The sequence below is a fragment of the Scardinius erythrophthalmus genome (assembly GCF_964197995.2).
Source record: "Scardinius erythrophthalmus genome assembly, chromosome: 8".
Lineage (NCBI taxonomy): Eukaryota > Metazoa > Chordata > Actinopteri > Cypriniformes > Leuciscidae > Scardinius > Scardinius erythrophthalmus.
The window spans coordinates 43,425,327-43,445,137 of record NC_138228.1 but is presented as its reverse complement, the minus strand read 5'-3'; the positions used below and the strand labels follow the sequence as shown (position 1 = coordinate 43,445,137).

At 37.8% G+C, this 19,811-nt stretch overlaps 1 protein-coding gene across 1 annotated transcript; it reads left to right on the top strand.

Moving 5' to 3' along the window:
• Positions 1–355: 355 nt before the first annotated feature.
• pex16 (peroxisomal biogenesis factor 16) lies at positions 356–18,357 on the top strand. The gene is made up of 11 exons (XM_081373311.1): positions 356–597; positions 1,255–1,290; positions 1,389–1,465; positions 6,292–6,425; positions 6,875–6,975; positions 9,161–9,241; positions 11,817–11,966; positions 12,878–12,950; positions 13,051–13,170; positions 16,373–16,437; positions 16,547–18,357. The coding sequence occupies exons 1-11, from the start codon at positions 471–473 to the stop codon at positions 16,603–16,605; spliced, it is 1,023 nt and encodes a 340-aa protein (XP_081229437.1). The 5' UTR covers positions 356–470; the 3' UTR covers positions 16,606–18,357.
• The last annotated feature ends 1,454 nt before the right edge of the window (positions 18,358–19,811 follow it).

Here is a 19,811-nt window from a genome sequence, read left to right as displayed (position 1 = left end):
ATAATGGAAAAGTGTGACACTTTAGTACAACTATAAGTACTATATATATATATAAAGTTCATCCATTGTACATACCATAAACTGTAAAGGTACATAGCCTAACGTTACCCTTAGCTGGCGGGTGCATAACATTTTGACGATTTTTTTCCTGAAGCAATCGGCAACCTGCACAAGCATCCCTGGCACAGTTCAACCAGGCGTCCTGCAATTTGAGTACCTGCCACTGAGAATGCCAACTTCTTTCTCCAAGTATATAGACACACTTACGTCTGTGCATCATGAATAAATGTACACGCATACGCAAAATAACGTTTTACTGTAAACAGGTAACTGCGTCTTTAAATGTCTCGCGCGCTAGCCGAACAGGAAGTGGCGTCAAAGGAAAACGCTCTGCATCTGCGGAAGTGTCATTCTCCGTGTGTTTTCTGCGATGCGTTGTGTGTGATTGTGAATTTATTGCTTTGACTGTGATGTCGGTGCTCTACATGGATAAGTTAAGTCGTGTGTATGAGCGTTATCAGGAGTATGTGAGGACGAACCCGGCGGCCGCGTCTCATCTGGAGAGCACAGTGCGCGCGCTGAGTTACCTGATCGCAGGTGAGACTCTGAATGTCTGTCAAAGTGAAAGTAAACATACTCTCTCACGGCTTGTAAAACAGTGTCGTGCAAGGCTGAAACTAGATGTATGTTTATCCAGTTATTGTATTTTATCGGCAGTTGTCTGTATTGTGTTGTTATCTTCTGTATTTGGGTCCTTGTTTTTTTATTTCAAAAACATTCAAATTCATCAAATGTACGTGGGTTGTATAATTTGCATACATTTCTAAACGCACAGATATTTCATGTGGCCTAATTAACATGACATATATAGAAAATGTTCTTTAAATAGTTTGAGATTATGCCACAATGTAGAACACAACTTTCACTGTTTGACCTGTCATGCCATCTACCCATTAACTGTATCATGAATTTACTATTCAAACATTTTTAGACACACCTACTCATATTATTAGCTACTATGTTCCGCATTTTACATTAAAAGTAATAAAAACTATGAAATAACAGAATTTGGAGTATGGATTTTACATAGAAAATCTATGTATATATATATATATATCTATATATATATATATATATATATCATGTTTGAGCTTCTTCAAAGTAACCACTCTCTAGATTATAACTCTAGACAGTTTTAGGTGACATTTTCTTATTACATAGAATTATAACTTCAATGTATTTTTCTCATTACAGGTCGCTTCTCAGACTCTCATGAAATCTCAGAGTTGGGTAGGATTCACTACTTTAGTCTTTTTTGTTTTATTCTTGTATTAATTCCCTTCTATATATTCTGTTGTGTTTTATGTGTTTCTCACTTTGATTTACAGTCTACTCAGCATCTAACCTGCTAGTGCTGCTGAATGATGGCATCTTAAGGAAGAATCTTTCTCGGACGTTGACTGTGGTAATGCATGTCCCTTAATGTCATATGTAAGGAATAATTGACTTCAGGCCGTTGAATTATTAGAAAAATAATGCACACCTGAGGTGGTAATGCGGTCACGACGCGAAGCGGAGTGGCCGTTCACCTCGGGTGTGCATTATTTTTCTAATAATTCAACGGCCTGAAGTCAATTATTCCGCTTATACTACAGTTACCACACCTCGAAAGATTGTTCAGATTATGTATTTCAAGACGTTTGTAAAGTTTTTGTCATTAAAACGCTCTTGTATGTAGGACTAATTTGTTACGCATCTAAACCAATGCCTCCGTTGCTAATTCCAAAACGTCATTTTAGAGTTAGTAACGGAGGTTTGAGCCACTGATAGCAGACTAATGCTGGGACACACGACTAGCGGACACATTCTCTGACTGATCAGTCATAAGTATCAAATTGCATTCATAACCGGCCTTAAAGTGTGTCCCCGGCTTTATGCAGTTATTAATGCAGTTATTAGAGAGAGATGTTGCAATAATGAGACAGAAAAGCATGTGCGTCAGTATTATTATTTATTTATTAATTTAATTCGTTTTAATTAATTCGTTCATTCTTTTTTTTTTCTTTTTTTTTCATTGACAGATGACAGTAGACTATAGCCAAATAAATGAAACACAAAGCCCTTTTAACAAGTGGGCCTATAAATAATTATTTATTTATTATTATCTGCAATAAAAATCCGTACTGCAGGACTATCCATTTATTTATCCTATATTCAGTTTTATTTTCTATTGCTTATAATATAGACAGGACTATAAACTTTATTTATTCAAATTAAACTGCATGTTTCTATTGATTGTGAAGCTAGACATTGAAAATTGCAGATCAAGCTCATGCGGCTAAATGTTTTTTCTTGTTATGAATTGTATCCTATTTTCCGTTATTACCGTTAACTACGCGAAGTGATATGGAACTGTAATGCGGTCAAGACCTGCCTGGAACTACTTTAGCCGTGCGTTTCCCTGAAAATAATGCACACCTTAGAACGTTCGTCAACCAATCAGATTCAAGCATTCAACGGCCCTGTAGTATAATATATATTAAGGTTTTTTTTCTTTGAGGTCTTCTTATTGTCAGTGACGTTTTTTTTTGGTTTAATTTTCCACCTCCTCTCTGACTCTTGAAAATAAATGGTCCATTTATGTTGCCATGCCTTTAGTAAGTGCCCCTTTCATACATGGAATGGTCCACTCACATTGACACATAACAATCCACCCTGTATGATGTTGCAAAAACAATTAGTCAGGCTGAAATGATCAAAGATCTTGTTAAAATTAAACTTCAACTGCTATTTGACATCAGAATATTTGTTTCTAGTGAAGTAGAGAGTAAGTTTTGAGTTCTGACATTAGGGGTGTGCGATTATATCTCGATATCATCATGATAATTAGACAATATTTTGCTGATTTTTTTGTTTTGTGCTGGTACCTTGACTTGTTTTGGCCCGTTGTGGAAAGCTGACTCACAGCTTTTAATATTTTTCATTTTCTGTGCGGTGTTTAGTTCTCTGCAGTGACTGAAATTGACTTTTTAATTAAGGGGTGACATTTGCCACCTTAAATTGATTTTCATGGGCATTTTTACTTGTATGAGGGCATTTTTTTTGTTCTAACCTTACTAGATGTGTGCATCATCGTTAATGCCAAATTCCTGCATTTAATCAAAAAGTTAGAATAATGAGACGCTATAGGCTGTTACCAGTCAAATGAAATCAGTGACAACGAAATCCATTTTTGCACTGCAGAAGTGGCCCTGGAGCTACATCTAAAGCAGCATTTAGATTCATTTACTTTGGAATTATAATTGCAGAAATAAATTATGCTTTATTTTTAAATTATTTTGAATATTGAAATATAAATAATACAAAAATAATAAACATTTATTTGTATAGCACTTTTCAGACATAGAATGCAACTCAAAGTGCTTCTCATGCATAAAATCAAATAATAACGGGACACAATGCAAATCTAAAAATATTCGAAAACAACTATAAAGGTTCAGCGTGTAAAATAAAGTAAATTGGCAATATAGTTCGACCTCAATATCGATATAAAATAAAATAAATAAAAAGATAAAATAGAACATAAAACTGACTTACACAGCTTTGTTATATTACAACACCATATTGTTATATTGATAAGCAACTTTAAAAAGATAACCCACTTTTTAAAGATATGAATGCTAGTAGCCTCTTTTACTTCATCTGGTTGACAGTTCCAAATTTGTGGAGCATAGTGGCTAAAAGAAGTACCGCCAGATCGTTTATGCGTAACTGTATAGTTTGCCAGAAGGCTAGCACTAGAGGATCTTAAACTACGATTCGGGACATATCTCGACAGACAGTCTGAAATGTATAGAGGAGCCAGATTGTGCAGTGTTTTATAAACTAATAAAAGAACCTTAAAATCAATTCTTTGATGAACTGGTAACCAATGCAATCCCATTAAAACCGGTGTAATATGCTCTCTCTTTTTAAATTTCATTAGTACTCTGGCTGCTGCATTTTGCGTTAATTGCAACTTTGTTATAGATCCAACTGCTATTTAGATCAAAAACATTATGTGACAAAAGAAGTATGTCCTAAATCACAGTGCTCATAAAAGAGTTGGCAAAAAGTACCCAGATGACCTACCTCTTCTGGCGAGATTCGGAAATGTGCATATGATGGACACTTTGCTATCCCATGAGGCAACGGGACAGGATTTGTGAATGTCAGGAAAGTGACATAACTGACACTGGTAGGTCAAGTGATAATGACAACATGACGAATGTAGTATGTCCAAATTACATTCATACAACTCACATTTATACTATATAGAACATACTCAAAAACATACTATAGACGTTATTCAAAATAACTACTTGAGACTATGCGATTTCAGACACAGCCTCTGATGAAAAAACAGCATGCTTGTGTGGTATTGCTTGACTATGTAAAAAAAAAAAAACATTTTTGCCCTCAAAAATTGAATTTTGAGGTCATTATACATGTTATTGTTGAGTGACATACTCAATAATGTCAGCTTCCACAGTTAAAACCATGTCACTCACTCCTATCTGACAGTTACATTGTTTTCATGGTACATCAAGTTCTTTTATCTATTTAAAGTATTTTTCTCATAAAATGACTCTTCTAAGCCAGTCTCTTTCTCTTCTTAATCATCACACTTGCATAAGGGACTGATATGTTCATGTGCAGTTGGCATGGCAACCACCATAAAGTTATCTGCGAATGAGAGTTTTCTATTGTGAAACTTGTGAAACAGCACAGTCTGTGTCTGCTTCAAGAGAGAAGATTCAAAGTTGTGGCAAGCTTCATGTGTTCAAAGTCGCTGCCAGCTGCTTCCTTTGACCGCACATTGTCAAAGAATTTATTTCCCAGGTCTTTTGCCCCAACTCTGCCACTGTGCTGCAATAGACTTGTTGTTATCCACATTTTCGCCCCCATGATGACAGCCTCGAATCGCTCGAGATGGCTTTGAAATGGGCGGCTTGTGAAATACGCCTGACCCCTTCAAAAGCACAGTCTACAAAGCGCCGTTGTTTTTTTCTTTTCTATTATGCTTGTACTTGAGAGACATATTTGGCTTTGTGGGCTCCATTGGCAGTGCACAGGAATAAACACATTTAAAGACAGGTACTTTCAGAGCAGCTCAGCCACGGGGACAAGAAGAACGAGTTTGCGTTTACAGCCATGGGCTTTTGAGCCGTGACCTTAATGGACCTCCTCAGAGGCTGTTTGACTTTATATTGAGTTTGTGATAGTCCAACTAGTCTAGTAAACGACATAAAGTCTAGTCCTCTTTCTCATTCTGGCTTATTCTAGCTTAAAAACACCACTTAGACAGGAACATCCACAGTTCATTTTGTTCCATTTAGGGGAGTTAAAAGGATAGTTCTCCCAAATAGAAAATTGTGTCGTCAGCTGCTTACTCTCATGTTGTTCCAAACCCTCAAGACTTTCGTTCGTCTTCGAAACACAAATGAAGATATTTTTTAATGAAATCTGAGAGCTTTCGGTCCCTCCATTGAAAGTCAATCACCCAAAACTGACACTTCAAAACTTTCTTAAAGAGACTGTAAAATAAATCCATACGAATCGAGTGGTTTAATCCTTAAGTCTCCTGAGGAGATGCGATAACTTTATATAATGAACACATTTAATTGAGGCTTTTATTCACTCATAAACATTGATAAGCAAACACATAGAGGACTCCAATATGGTATCGAAAGCTCAATTGTACCTGTGACAAACGGGAACAAATCTCATTGGTTCTCACGCGTCAACAAGCATGTTTGAATGACATGTTACTGAAAAACAAACTTGCTAAATGAAATGTGTTCATTATATAAAGTGTTTGTGTGATTCGTGTCTCTTCAGAGGACATGGATTAAAGTGCTCAATTCATATGGATTTCTTTTACAATCTCTTTATGAATGTTTTGAAGCATCAGAGTTTTGGGTGAACAGACTTTCAGTGGAGGAACAGAAATCTCTCAAGATTTAGTTAAAAATATCTTCATTTGTGTTTCGATGATGAATGAAAGTCTTATGGGTTTGGAAAGACATGAGGGTAAGTAACTAATTTTCACTTTTGGTTGATCTATCACTTTAATCTAAAATGGATTAAACCACAGCAATAAAGAAATGATGAATTTTAATAATGACACACTAAGGCTGAGAGTACAGTACGGCTAACCTCTTTTCTTTTGGACCAAACTGAACAGAAAAATATTAAACATTTCTCTGCGTTTTATCCTGATCTTATGCATTTGTGTGTGTGTGTGTGTAGTCTCTTTCTCAACAGAAGCTGTTAACCTGGCTGTCAGTATTGGAGTATGTGGAGGTTTTCACTGAGATGGGGGCCGCCAAGCTGTGGGGGGACGCTGGACGTTGGCTTGTTATTGTTCTCATTCAGATTGCCAAGTAAGGACCCTCTTTCACAGGTAGCTTAAAGGAGTAGTTCACCAAGAGGACATCATTATTTATGCACCGTCATGTCGTTTCATGTACGACTTTCTCTTTTCTGTGGGATGTAAAATGTTTAGCTGAATGTTCTGAGTGCTCTTTTCCAGACAATGAAAGTGAATGGGGACATGCACTCCAAAACAAGCTCAAAAAAGGACACAAAGAGCACCATTAAAGTATCATAAAAATAGTCTGTATGACTCCAACACCATTTTCTAAGTTTTCTAAAGCCATACAATAGCTTTTACAAAACACAAATATTTAAGTTGTTGTTTTATGAATATTCATCTGCGGTAGCTCTCATTGATGACAGAATTGTCATGTTCAGTTGTACTAACAGTTAATCTAATTATTGCTGTGTCCTCATTTCTGTCGTCCCAATTCGTCATTCTCTCTTGTGTTTACAGAGCGATTCTGCGCTGTCTCCTGCTTTTCTGGTACAAATCAGGCATCCAGACATCACCACCTATAATTCCCCTGGACAGGGACTCTCAGCTCTGTAGTCAAGGTGAGATCGACAAGAACCACAAGCAGATTCATATTTCAAAAATAACTAGAAACTATTCAAGACAAACTATTGATTCAACAAAGCCTTGTATGAAACTTTAACCTGTGGAAGATTTTTATTGAGCTGAATATGAAAGAACCAAGTGTGGTCTATGTGAAAATAGCCATTTTATCCTACAATCATTATTTCTGATTTCTGATGATCATTCCGGAGCTCTTTAGCACTTGCCCCACCGGCCTCGCTCCGTTCCCACGGCTCTCGGCTCCGCCCTGCTTGCCACACTCATTTATAATGAACTGAAGACTCTTGTTCTACCATCATATGAGAATGCATGTGATGAACTGAGCTCTCTTGCTGTACTTAAAGGAACACTCCACCGTTTTTTTAAATAGGGCTTATTCACCTTCTTTCCTACATTTAGATAGGTGGGCAAATACATTTTTGTCTCAGTGCATGCATTGTTTTAGTTTGACAGGGTCGGCGCTAGCTTAGCTTAGCATAATGAATGGAATCCTTTGTTGCCAGCTAGCATGTCCTGAGTAAAAGTGATATAAAAAAAAAAAACCACCTAATTACTTCTTGTGGCCTGCGTATTCACGAGTACAAATAGTGATGCAGATTAACACTAGGCGATTTCCTAGGCAGATATTGAGTTATATATTAAGGACTATATTAGGGGGAAGCACAGCCGAAGCACTGCTACTTGGGCGTGATATCTCTGCGCCCAAGTAGCAGTGCTTCGCCTGTGCTTCCCCCTAATATAGTCCCAAGTCAATATCTGCATAGGAAATCGCTTAGTGTTAATCTGCATCGCTATTTGTACTTGTTGTGAATACGCAGGCCACAAGAAGTAATTAGGTGTTTTTTTTTTTTTTTTTTTATATATATCACTTTTACTCAGGACATGCTAGCTGGCAACAAAGGATTCCATTCATTATGCTAAGCTAAGCTAGCGCCGACCCTGTCAAACTAAAACAATGCATGCACTGAGACAAAAATGCATTTGCCCACCTATCTAAATGTAGGAAAGAATGTGAATAATCCCTATTTCAAAAAACGGCGGAGTGTTCCTTTAATATAGTTTTAAATATACAATAGTGGCATATATGAAATACATTGACTCCACCTTGATTGGAGTGGATGGAAATTTTATTTAAGGCTGTCTACAGACACACTCGGCTTTGATAATAAAGTCTGTCCTCTGGCATTAAAACCCCAAGACTTTGAGAGTGACAGAAGCCCCAACAAACCCTGTGGTCTTTAGTCATTTTCACACAACAAAAAAAAATATATGTTTTTACTTTTATTTTTTACTTTTTTTGAAGTATATAAATAGAAAGGATAGATTGATCGATCTAAATTGGTCCTCTGATTGGTCCAGTTATCAAATTGCATCTTCTGTTGAGGCAAAATCAAATGCGTTTTTTGTTGTGCATCGAGGGATTTATTCTGTAACTGTTTCCATTGTAGTTTATGTGCATGTCTTCTTATCTGATAAAAATGTATCCACCTCAATCGATTGCATATATTTTTATGCGCAATTTTAGAATTTATGGCGTTTCCACCCAGCTTATTTTCAATGCAATATCCAAAATTTCACATAAAAATAGGTGGATGGAAACATAGATGATCTTAGTTACTAAGTGTTCCTGAAGCTCAAATATTAGAGCACGGTGCTAACAATGCCAAGGTTAGGTTTAATTCCCAAAGAATGCAAGAACTGAGAAAATACAGTATATAAAAGTATGCCGAATGCAAAAATCGAAATAATAACACAAAGATTTCAAATTCAAGAGTCAGAGTTAATTTATTGTTATTTCTCCACTGCATGACAGGATGTTTAACCAACTGAAGTGTCTCTGGAAACCGCCGTGCAGGGCTTTTAGCACAGTCACAACAAACAATGAACCCACAACAATAAGCACCAGAACACTCCCACTGATGACAATAAATAAACCGTGCGTGAGACAATAAGAGCAGTGTATGGCCTGTGCAGATAAACTGTCATTGTGTTGTTGAGTGTAATGTAAGGCTGAGTAAGAGCCCATGGAGTTGCTGCGGTTTGCCCTTGAGCGTAACACCGGGAGACTCTAAGGAAACTGCTCCTGCAGTCAGTGTACTGTGGGTTCTTTATGGCGAAAAGTGATTTCCTGCACACCGCTCATATATTGATCTCCCTACACAGAGAACAATACAGAAGAAGATGATGAGGACACGTCTTTCGTGGGCCAGCGTTCAGGAAGAGTGGTCCGGCCACTGGGAAACGGTATGACTTGGCAAAAACAGGACGTTTGGGTGTTTGATAAAGGAAAAAATGTGATATGTTTGAACAACGATTTGTGTACCATCCAGATTGTTCCCTTCCCATAAACTGTTCAGTGATAACTGCAGTGCACTGAAATTACCATCTAATTCCATCAGGAGCATATCAAATTTGTTATCAAATCTGTATCTGGTCTGAATCGATTAGTATCGAAAACCTACTGATCGTAATACACTGTTACATGGTACGTCTTATCATCCTGAGTCATTAAAACATTCATTACATATCTCAGTTCAGTCGTATGTGCAGTGTAGGTGATGATGACTTCCAACATCAAGCAGCAACTTTATCAGATAGGTTTAGAGCAAAAGCATATTAGGAAGAATGGATTCAGTCTGCTGCGAGTCGTTTTATGAATATGTCACAACGTGTGTGTCTTGTTAAAAGACCGAAGACTTTTGAACATCGAGCTAACTGCTATATTCAATACTCACCGTTGGCAAAAGACAGGGACCCTAATTTCAAGAAATGCTTTGAAAAACCACTGTGTGTAGTATCTAAGAGACCACCTAATCTTCACAATAGTTTGGTTTGAGCGGATTTAACCCCTCCCTCATAAATAAAGTGCCTTTTGACAATTCTAGATGTAATTTTGTAATATAGATGTCAACAATGTAATTTTACTTGTAAAACTCAAACTTTCACACATACTGCAAAAAAAATTAAAACAAGAAATCGAGATTTCACAAGTCCGGTAACTAAGCACTTTGCTGCTTTTAGACACTCGGTCTCTACCTTACAACACGTAGGAATAGAATTAGTCAACTGTCCACGGCATGGAGGTGACATTAATCGTGTACTTTTGAAATGTGAAACCTCCTGGATTTACACATTAGAAACTATAGTGATTAAATTAAGATTTTGATATCCGTCCGTTTCTTTAACAGTCTTTCTTGGTTTTCGCTTTGTTTATGCTGGTATTATTATTTTCTTAAAGGGACACTTCACCCATTTGCATTAAGCTTTGCATTGTTAGAAACCCAGTCATACTATTGAATGGTCGTGCAACACTCTCTCATTTTCCCCTGAGACGGGAGAAATCTGTTATTTACCTCTTACACTTCCTCCTACAATGACGCAAAAATCGTCATTTTGCGTCATTGTAGGAGGAAGTGTTAGAGGGGGGGATTTCTGTTAAGACTACAGACACTAGTTTCTCATCTTTCCCAGGGTGGGGCGCGCTCACGCTACAGACCTATTACAGATCAGTGGGTGGGACTTTACTCTCTGAAACTGAAAGCAATATCCTCCATCTTGTTTGTAGCTAAGCTAACAGGCGCTGTGGAGACAGATGTAAAGTTATGACAATAGCGGAGGAGAGTGCTCAATATGATATAGAAGAAGAGGATTTCGGAAGTCTGATGCTTGAATCAGGTGTTTGTGGCTACCTTTACAAGCCGCATTATAGCGAAGAGCAGCCGAGGCAGAAGACCTGCCTGCCGCGGACGAGGAGCCCGGACTGGCTCGAGTTAGGGCGGACTGGTGGCGCCGGTGATCTCACTATGCAGCTACGAACCGCTACGAACACAGAGATAGAGTCCGTCTGCGGCAAAGAATTTCAACGATGACAATTTCTCCTGGACGAAATCTCTGAATCAGACGAGGACACGGACGTTTGTGTTGAGAACTAGTTTCGCACCGCATATGTTCTGACTGAACATCCAGGTACCATGCAATAATTCACCTTTTCGAAAGAAATACAAACGAGGAGTAATGCACTATATGAGTTCGCCAACTAACTAGACATTTTGTGTGAATGTGAAATGAATTTCAAGCTCTGGTAGTAGCTAGCCTTGTAGACGGAAGAGTGATTTCTCTTATAGGCAGATATGCGCTTTCTGGATTAGTGGGAGTGGCTTGCGGAGCTGTGCAATGTGGTGCATTGTGGGAGTTGTTGTCTTTCATACAAATGCGTTCTGAAGTTATTTTTTGTCTTTTCTCGGTCATGAAGGCACCAAATTCAAAAATTATTTTACATTTCAACTACATATATGACCCACTTTAAATAAAAAACAGTGTTCAAATGGGTGAAATGACCCTTTAATATTATTAATTTTGCATGTTTAAAATTTGACTTTCACATTTAGTATCTTGTATTTTTCTTTTGCCTTTTTGTTCCATGACTTTCTTTCCTCTTTTTGTCTTGGCATGTGATCCTTGATTAATCACCTGTGGGTATAAAGGCTTGTTGGGTAAAAACCTTTACTTTTTACAGCATGCTTGAAACATTACCTGTGTGTGAGCCCAACATCATTTTTTTTTAAATCTTTTGCTTTTTTTGGAGCCTTTGTGTGCTGACTTTTTAGTTTTTTTTAATGCTGTCAAATTGATTAATCGCATCTAACATAAAACAACATATTTTATAAACAACAACTTTTATGTTAGATGCAATTAATCGATTTGACAGCGCTAGTTTTTTATTTTTTCTGGTTTTTTTTTTCTGGGGGTAAGAAATAAATATTTTTAAGCGGTAAGTTCTGTGCCCTTATAAAAATGCATTGTTTCCTTTTTTTCCCAGCACCATCATTACAGTCTCGTCTTTGGGGTCTCCCTCAGAAAAGGAAAACAAGTAGGAATCAGGAAGAGGACCTCCACTCAAGCCCGACCGCTCTGGGTCTGCAGGAAACCATTGCAGAGTCCCTGTACATCGCACGACCGCTTGTTCATTGTATCCTTTCTGCTAATTCTCTTTTATGACAATTTTCATAACAATATCCCAGTGTAATATTATCCCAGGAGAGCCGAATTGTTAATTTATTCCCAGGGGTGTTGGAACAATTGGAAAACTCAAGTGGGAATTAGCTATTGTAAGATTACTGCTTACCGCTTGGTTTTTAAGTGTCATTTTATGGGACCATCTACACATTTTCTTTACACCATGATCAAACAAAATAAACACTTAAAATATAATGAAATACAATTACTCCTGTTTTTTACTCCAATGCCTCCTATTTTCCAATACAAAATTCGAAGGCTGGCACTGTATTCTGTAAATTACATTTCAGGATTCCAGAAGTATTAAGAGCTGAATGTTTTCAATGTTACCACTTTTTAATCAATGCATTTACATGGCTTTTTCCAGTTCGTTGTTTACTGGATTAGGATTAAAGATAAGGATAGTTAAAGTGAAACTGGATGGAATTGGATGGTTGTGGTTTTCTATTGGTCGATCTCATGTGATTGACAGGTTGTCCCGCCCTCGCGCCAGTAAACACATCATCAAAGAGATATCGCTGCATAAGGGAGGGAGAGATATTTTGATTTGGTGAGCATGCGTCTTTCTGTGTGTCATGTGTTTGTCACATAGCCAGGACATTCACAGACAGCCCGTTTCTCTTTTGTCTTGTAACTTGAATTGTTTAAAAGCATTTGCATGAATGAGAGCATGGTCATAAAAATATTCAAACAATTTCATCACCACCGATCATATTAAAGCTTTATGAGGATTTATCTAGTTATACCAAGCTCTAAAACGTATGCTCATTATAAAATCCTCATGAAGTTTTAGGATGATCAATGGTGATGAAATTGTTAGAATATTTTTTCAGTTTGTCATCCATCATCCTTAACATTTGCAAGTGGCCAGTCTCGGGATTTGCGGAAAACGTTCCTGGAAGCCTTGGATCATCTCTGGTCTCTTAGAGATAACCAGGTACAGAGTGCTTAAGTTTGCTCCTCTCTCTCTTTGCTGTCTTTTTCAGTCTGTCTGTAAAGATTTAAAGAAGTTCAATCTGATGCTGTTTTCTGTCCAGTTTCAGTTTGTTGAGTGACATGAAGGCGCTGAACCGCAGAGAGCGCGCTGAGATGAGGAGACGGGCCTTCCTTCTCCTCTACTACCTGCTCCGCTCACCCTTCTATGACCGATACTCTGAGTCAGTGTTTCCTTTATTGCATCCTCTGCATTAGTGCAGTCATCTCATATGATGTGCTTCTGGTAGTGTTTTGTTCAAATCCATTAAGCTTAAATATTTAATCTTTGGTGAGCAACTCAGCATGCACAATTTGTGCTACAAACATGAATCATTCCTCAAATTGTGCAGTGTTTTGAGAGGAGGTTCTGTTTTCTAAGCAATCAGAGTTCATATTTTCACTTGACGGACATTGAAATTGGTAAAATAAAATCTGATATAGGCTTAGCAACCACTCAGAAAACCCTAGCAACCGATTAAGGCCGGATATACTTACTGCAAAGTTTTCGTTCTTCGCTTTTAGGGGTAAAAATATGTTTGCATACGATACCTTTGCAGCGATATACTCTTAGTGAACGTCCCGATGCCGATCATTTAGATAAAAATAGCCAAGTTTCCATTATTTTTTGCGCTTTTTTTTTTTTTTTTGTGAATATACGTTAAAAAAAGATTGTGAAATTTGCTGTCTCCAGACTGTTTCCATCCAATTGGCCTATTACCGATAAAATGGTGTGCGTAATGACGTCATCTCTATAAAAAAACGCATTGTCGCATTAGTTTTATTGTATCGCTAAAAAAATCAGCCCTCGAGTCGTTTCCACACATAATTTCATTTATATTGCAAATTATATTAAATTTGTCGCATCCCAAATATTTGTAAAATGCAGAGAGTAACGAGACACTTGGAATTCGCCAGTTCACTGTTTACTATTTTCACTTATAATAAGCCTATTTCTAAATTAGGAAATATTAGTTAATCAAAAATCACTGCGTAATGGGACAGCTTGTCTGACAGGACTGCATGTAACAGCCTTTATTTGACACAGGATCCATAAAAAAGAATTTGGTACAGTAAAATGTTTGGTCATATAGAAACAATCTTTAACATAAGGATGCTGAATAGGCTAATTCTGTCATGTGATACCACATTAATTTGTGTTAAAGCACTTTTTCTCTTCAAAAAGTGTTTCCAAATTAGTTTTTCGTGACATTTGAAGTATAGACCTACAATTTATGTGCTTGAGTTAAACGGAAAAACATTTGCAAAAAATTATAGAAAATTGCCATTTCCATCAGCTATATCGGTAAAAAATTTGATACGCTAAACCTTTTTCCGCAAAAAAAATCCTTGGATGGAAACCTGGCTTATGTAAATATTTGCTGCACACTTTCCTCTCAATAACAAAATGAACAAAAATGACAACGGTGAGAAAACATCAGTAAAGAAAGCATCGGCATGAATTGGCCAAATCCATTTCATTTAAAAAAAATTATTTGGATTGTAAGGGGTGGTTTAAACCTTTTGTAATCCGATCGAGAGGACATGTAAACACTTGATCGGATTGAAAGTACTGCGCATGTTCAGTGACGTAGAAATGGCGTAATGACGTATGACCCAATGAAGGAGCTGTTGTTGTTGAATGAAGTCAGAGAATGTCTAATAAGGCGAGAAGTTTCACTCTCAGTAAACTTCCAGCTTCTGAACGGGTTGCAGTTCCACTCTGATTCCATATGAGGGCGCTCACAGGACAAGTGCAGAATGAATGGAGGTCTATGGCGCTATATCCATCAAAATCCACTTTTCTAAGGATATAATTTTTTGTCTAGTAATTTGAATGTTGATTTCGAAAGGAGATGCAAAGAAATTACACATTGCTGGGTGTTAGATTTTTTAGAGTCACTTATTTGCTTTAAAAAGTCATACACATCGTACGACCAGAGATACTGCTTTACGGCGATCCTTCAGTCACATTGGTGCTTTCGCGCTCTGCACTTTCTTTTCTCTCGAGGCATCGACAACACAGCTGACACAGGTAAACACACAACACAGCTGACACAGGTAAATACACGTGCTAGAAGAGTTTTTGGTTTGTTTTTTTCTGGTCCTGCTTCGGATGCCACGATGCCATCAAGCATGATTGCCTCTGGTCGTAATCAGTCCTTCACTGACCAATCAGCGTTCATTAGCAGAATGCTAGCGTATTATGGGCAACAACAACTCAACTTGTAAGAAATCGAAAGGACATAAGTACTCGTTCATTCAACTTTCGACCTATAACCCATGTTGAACTTGCAAAACCTACAATCAAATCTGAGATTTCTCAACGCCGATCGGGTGAAAGAGACAAATTTAGCCGTCTAGGCCCATAGACTTCCATTCATTTTGCACTCATGGGCGATCGCCCCCCAGTGGAACTCTGGTGGAACTACAACCAAAATTCGGTACAATAGGACTTAATAGGGAGTGGCCAGGCTCTCCGTAGACGGGCTCTGATCAAGTGTCAAATGACTGTCGTCATATTCTAAAATTCTCCTTCCTCTCATCGTCTCTGAAGTGGAGCAAAACTACGTCCCACGAGTCCTTGTTTTCGGACTCTCATTCACAGACGCTTTGTTTTGGGCGTGGAAAGAGGCGTTTTTTACAGCTTGATAAATATAAGCAGAACGGCACAATTTGTGTGCTCGTTGTCTCCTAATTACCACCTGAAATCAAATAAAAGTAGTAATTTAGTATGTGCAAACAGCGGGAAACTCTGTATATTCGGGCAGTGTGCACATGTCATAAAAATCTATTCTGATTTGAAGCTTGTGACATGAACGCGCACATCAGCCCGAACACTTTATTTAGCGTTCATGTAAACATTACGTTCGGCTTCATCAATCGGAATGAATTCATTCATTGAAACAAAAGGTGTCCATGTAAACGTAGCTAGTGACGCTTTCAGTTAGAATCACAACTTCAGCTCTCCAGTGTGTTTGTGATACTTGCGTCTGACATAAACATGTCTCAGAGCCACACCTACCTATTACATCATCGGCATGGACCAATGGTAGTTCGAAGGTGTTTACCAGCCAGAGTGAGCTTTCCCGTAAGGTTTACATTGACAAGCTTTTTCAAACTTCACACAAACTTTGTTTTGGGCCGATTTTGCTCAAAACGACGTCATGCCAGTTCGTCTTTGATTTCGCTTGAAATATATCGCGGCCTTGCCTTTTAGCCACTTCCTGGCATCATGACAGCCGGCTTCGCACGGCTATATTTGTTTCCAGAAAATATAAAAAAAAAGTATTTTTACACGTCATCTATCTAGATTTCACCATGCACACCTTCACTGCATAATGGGGCTTTTTGTTCCCAGATCTAATGTCTCTTTTACACTCACAGGACAAAGATTCTCTTCCTCCTTCGCTTCTTGGCAGATTATGTTCCCGGAGTTGGTTTTGTTGCACGTAAGTGGCGTATCCATCTCACCCAATGGATGTTCAATGCTGTCACACTAAAAGCTTTAAAAAAGCTCAGAGATATGTGCTGACTGGATTTCTTTTCCTGTCCTCTCAGGTCCGCTGATGGAGTACTTGCCCATTTGGCAGAAGATCTACTTTTATAACTGGGGCTGACGTCAAAGTGAATCTTTCACAGGTCTGCGCCGCCAAAATGTTAGTAGAGAATGAGAGGAAGCCATTTAGAGGATGCTACAGCGACACAAGGACTCAATCACACCTGTGCCAGAACATTACCACATTTATTGAGGAGTTTTGTAGTCAGTGAGTAACAGATGCACTGCTGGTCTCTGAGATACATATATCTGGATAGTGATTTTCCGATTGCTGTTTTTCTTATCTCTTTTAGCTTTCACATAATTGTATGCATCTGAGCCTTTTTCCACATTTTTTGCACTTCTAAACATCTGTCGTCAAATGAATTTTGGCCAAACGTCAAGCTCTCTCATCCCGTTATCTATCCCTAAACATGAATGCCTTCTTTCTGATTTAGATGGTTAATTCCAGGGAACGGTTTTAATGGACACAATAATTGACTGGCTGAAATGAATTAGACAGTCTTTCTGTTTGTTCTGTTTCTGTCTGATTCATCCTCAAGAGTTTTGTGGCATGGATGGGATGAAGCTCAATCTGATACTTTTAATTGTTGCTACATTTGCTCATTAAATGGGATAATCCATCAATGTCGAAGGTCCACCGTTGTTTCACAGGACTCCAATGAGACTTTGGTATCTAAACCAGCACTATGAGCGTGTTTTTACACTGTGTGAAATAAACTCATTTGCTTCTCTGTTTGAAAGCCCATCATTATTTTGATTGAAAGACCTGAAGCAAAAATGAAAAGCATGACTTTTTTGAAATGCTGAAAGTGTGAAATTGCATAATTGGTTTTGTAAATACCTCCGTGCATTTAATAAATCTTTAAATAATACGAGTCCTCATGCCTCAAGTGTTTTCCATCAGAGAGCAGAATTTATAATGCCTCTAAAAGAGCTACTTGTACACATATGGGCCATAACTCAAAGTCTGGTCTCACAGTGTTTTCATTCAGCTTTTCAAATCAATGTTTGAATTAAACATAAATGTGATGTATGTCCTCCAGATTCATGGAGTCGCGGCTGTAGTGTATATGCCTGAACTACAGTATCAGCAATGCTGAAGATGATAAACTGCTTCCGGAAGAAAGGCAAAAAATGTCCTCATGGACCTCAGAGCTGGGAACAGCCAAGCTATCCATTATACGTCCCTGTGGGGTTAAAAAAGACATCTCTCTTGAATTGTGCCCCTAGATACTCACTAGCTCCCAGTGCAATTTATCTATCTCTTTCGCTCTTTTATCTTTATGCTGTGTGCGTATATTCTGGGGTTTATCTGATCCACCAGAGGTTTTGTAAGTTTGCACATAACGTAGTCATGTATCCTGTCTAACCACTGTATACTGTTATTATTAGTATATTCAATTCTAAAGCCTTTTCACCACTAGCAAATTACCTTCCATGTTGGGATGGGATCAATATCTAAATCAATTTAAAAACAATTAAACCTTTATAGAGTTCATTAATCACGCCTGGAATTGATTTTCTGATAAAATGCATTTGCTTTTGTTGTGTTTTCTATAAATTATTTTATTGACACAAATGAATACATGTAAAGTAACACACAGGTGTGTCAAGTTTATACAGTGCCTTGTGAAAGTATTTGTAACCCTTCATTTTTTTCACATTTTGTTATGTTGCAGACTTATGCTAAACTGTTTTAAAAGATTTTTTTCCTCGTCATTATACATCTATAATGACAAAGCAAAAAAACGGATTTGTGTATATCTTTATAAATTTGCTACAAATAAAAAAAACTGAAATAATTACACTGCATAAGTATCCGTACCCTTTTCTGGGACACTTAAAATTTAGCTCAGGAGAGAAAATTTTGCTTGTAGATGTCACTACAGTTCGAGTGGAGTTCATCTGTGCAAATTCAATTGAATTGGTATGATTTGGAAAGGCTCACACCTCTTAATAAAAGGTCTTACAGCTGAAAATGCATATCCGAGCAAAAACCAAGCCATGAGGTCAAAAGAACTGCATGTAGAGCTCAGAGACAGGATGGTGTCAAGACACTGATCTGGGGCCGGTTTCACAAAGCTATTTTAGACCGGTCTATAGTGTTAGACAAGTCTAAAATTTGCTCATAGACTAGTCTAACGCAAGTTAGACTGTTTCACAAAAATAAAGACTGACTTAATTTAAACCAAAAAAATTAGACACCTTACCCCCAGGCTAACTTATGTCTAAGACTCTGTTACCTTGGCAACCAGCAGTAACAATCAGTTACAAACAGCCAAAAGAAAAGGGAAAATGGCTCATAATTTAAACATTTCTTCTTGTTACTACATTCTCTGCTAAATTTCCAATGTAAAATGTCCTGTTATACTCCTCCAACAAATGCGCTTACTCGATCCGCCATGTTTTTTGTTTTGAAAAGTGTCTTATTTTACCCAGAATGCATTGCAGTGTAGTCCTACTTAACATAGTCAGAGTCTGAAGTGCTTTGTGCAACTTAAATCTTATTTAGATGTCTATCTGAAGTCTGACTATCTACAATATCTAAGCCATAGTCAAAGTCTATCTTTGTGAAACCGGCCCCTGGGGAAGACTGCAAAAAATAATTAAATAATGTACATGTACTACATGTACTTACTGTAGTAATAACGGTAAATTATGCATAATTACAAGTAACTAACCCTAAACCAAATCCTAACTTTGAGTACATGTAGTTAATTAATATTACTCAGTACTTATTTTGAGTAACCTTAACACAAAGTGTAACCAAAAATGATGTTGCATTGAAGGTTCACAGAAGCATGTAGCTTCAATAATCCTTAATGGAAGAAGTCTGGAACAACCAGGACTCTTTCAGTCCAAACTGAGCAATCAGTGGAGAAGTGCTTTGGTTTGAGTGCTGACCAAGGAGATGATGGTCACTCTAGTTGAGCTCTATGATCATATATGGAGATGGGAGAAATTTACAGAAGGACAAATATCACTGCAACACTCCACTTATCTGGGCTTTATAGCAGAGTGGCCAGACTCAAGCCTTTCAAGACATGAAAAAACCCACTTGGAATTTGAAAAAATAAAACAAAAGCACCTAAAGGACTCTCTCAGACTGTGAGAAACAATCTTCTGTGGCCTGATGAACCTCAGTTTCATGTCTGGAGGAAACCACTGCTCATCTCCTGCACAATACCATCCCAACAGTAAAGAGTGGTGGAGCGGCGGCAGGGACAGAGGCAAAATGTACAGATAGCCTTAATGAAAACCTAG

What these genes read in the sequence shown, in the direction of transcription:
- pex16 (XM_081373311.1), top strand. Translation starts at nt 471, where the DNA reads ATGTCGGTGCTCTACATGGATAAGTTAAGTCGTGTGTATGAGCGTTAT. An exon ending in TTCTATGACCGATACTCTGA is followed by an intron (nt 13,171 to 16,372) that starts GTCAGTGTTTCC and finishes TTACACTCACAG; the next exon opens with GACAAAGATTCTCTTCCTCC. An exon ending in CGGAGTTGGTTTTGTTGCAC is followed by an intron (nt 16,438 to 16,546) that starts GTAAGTGGCGTA and finishes CTGTCCTCTCAG; the next exon opens with GTCCGCTGATGGAGTACTTG.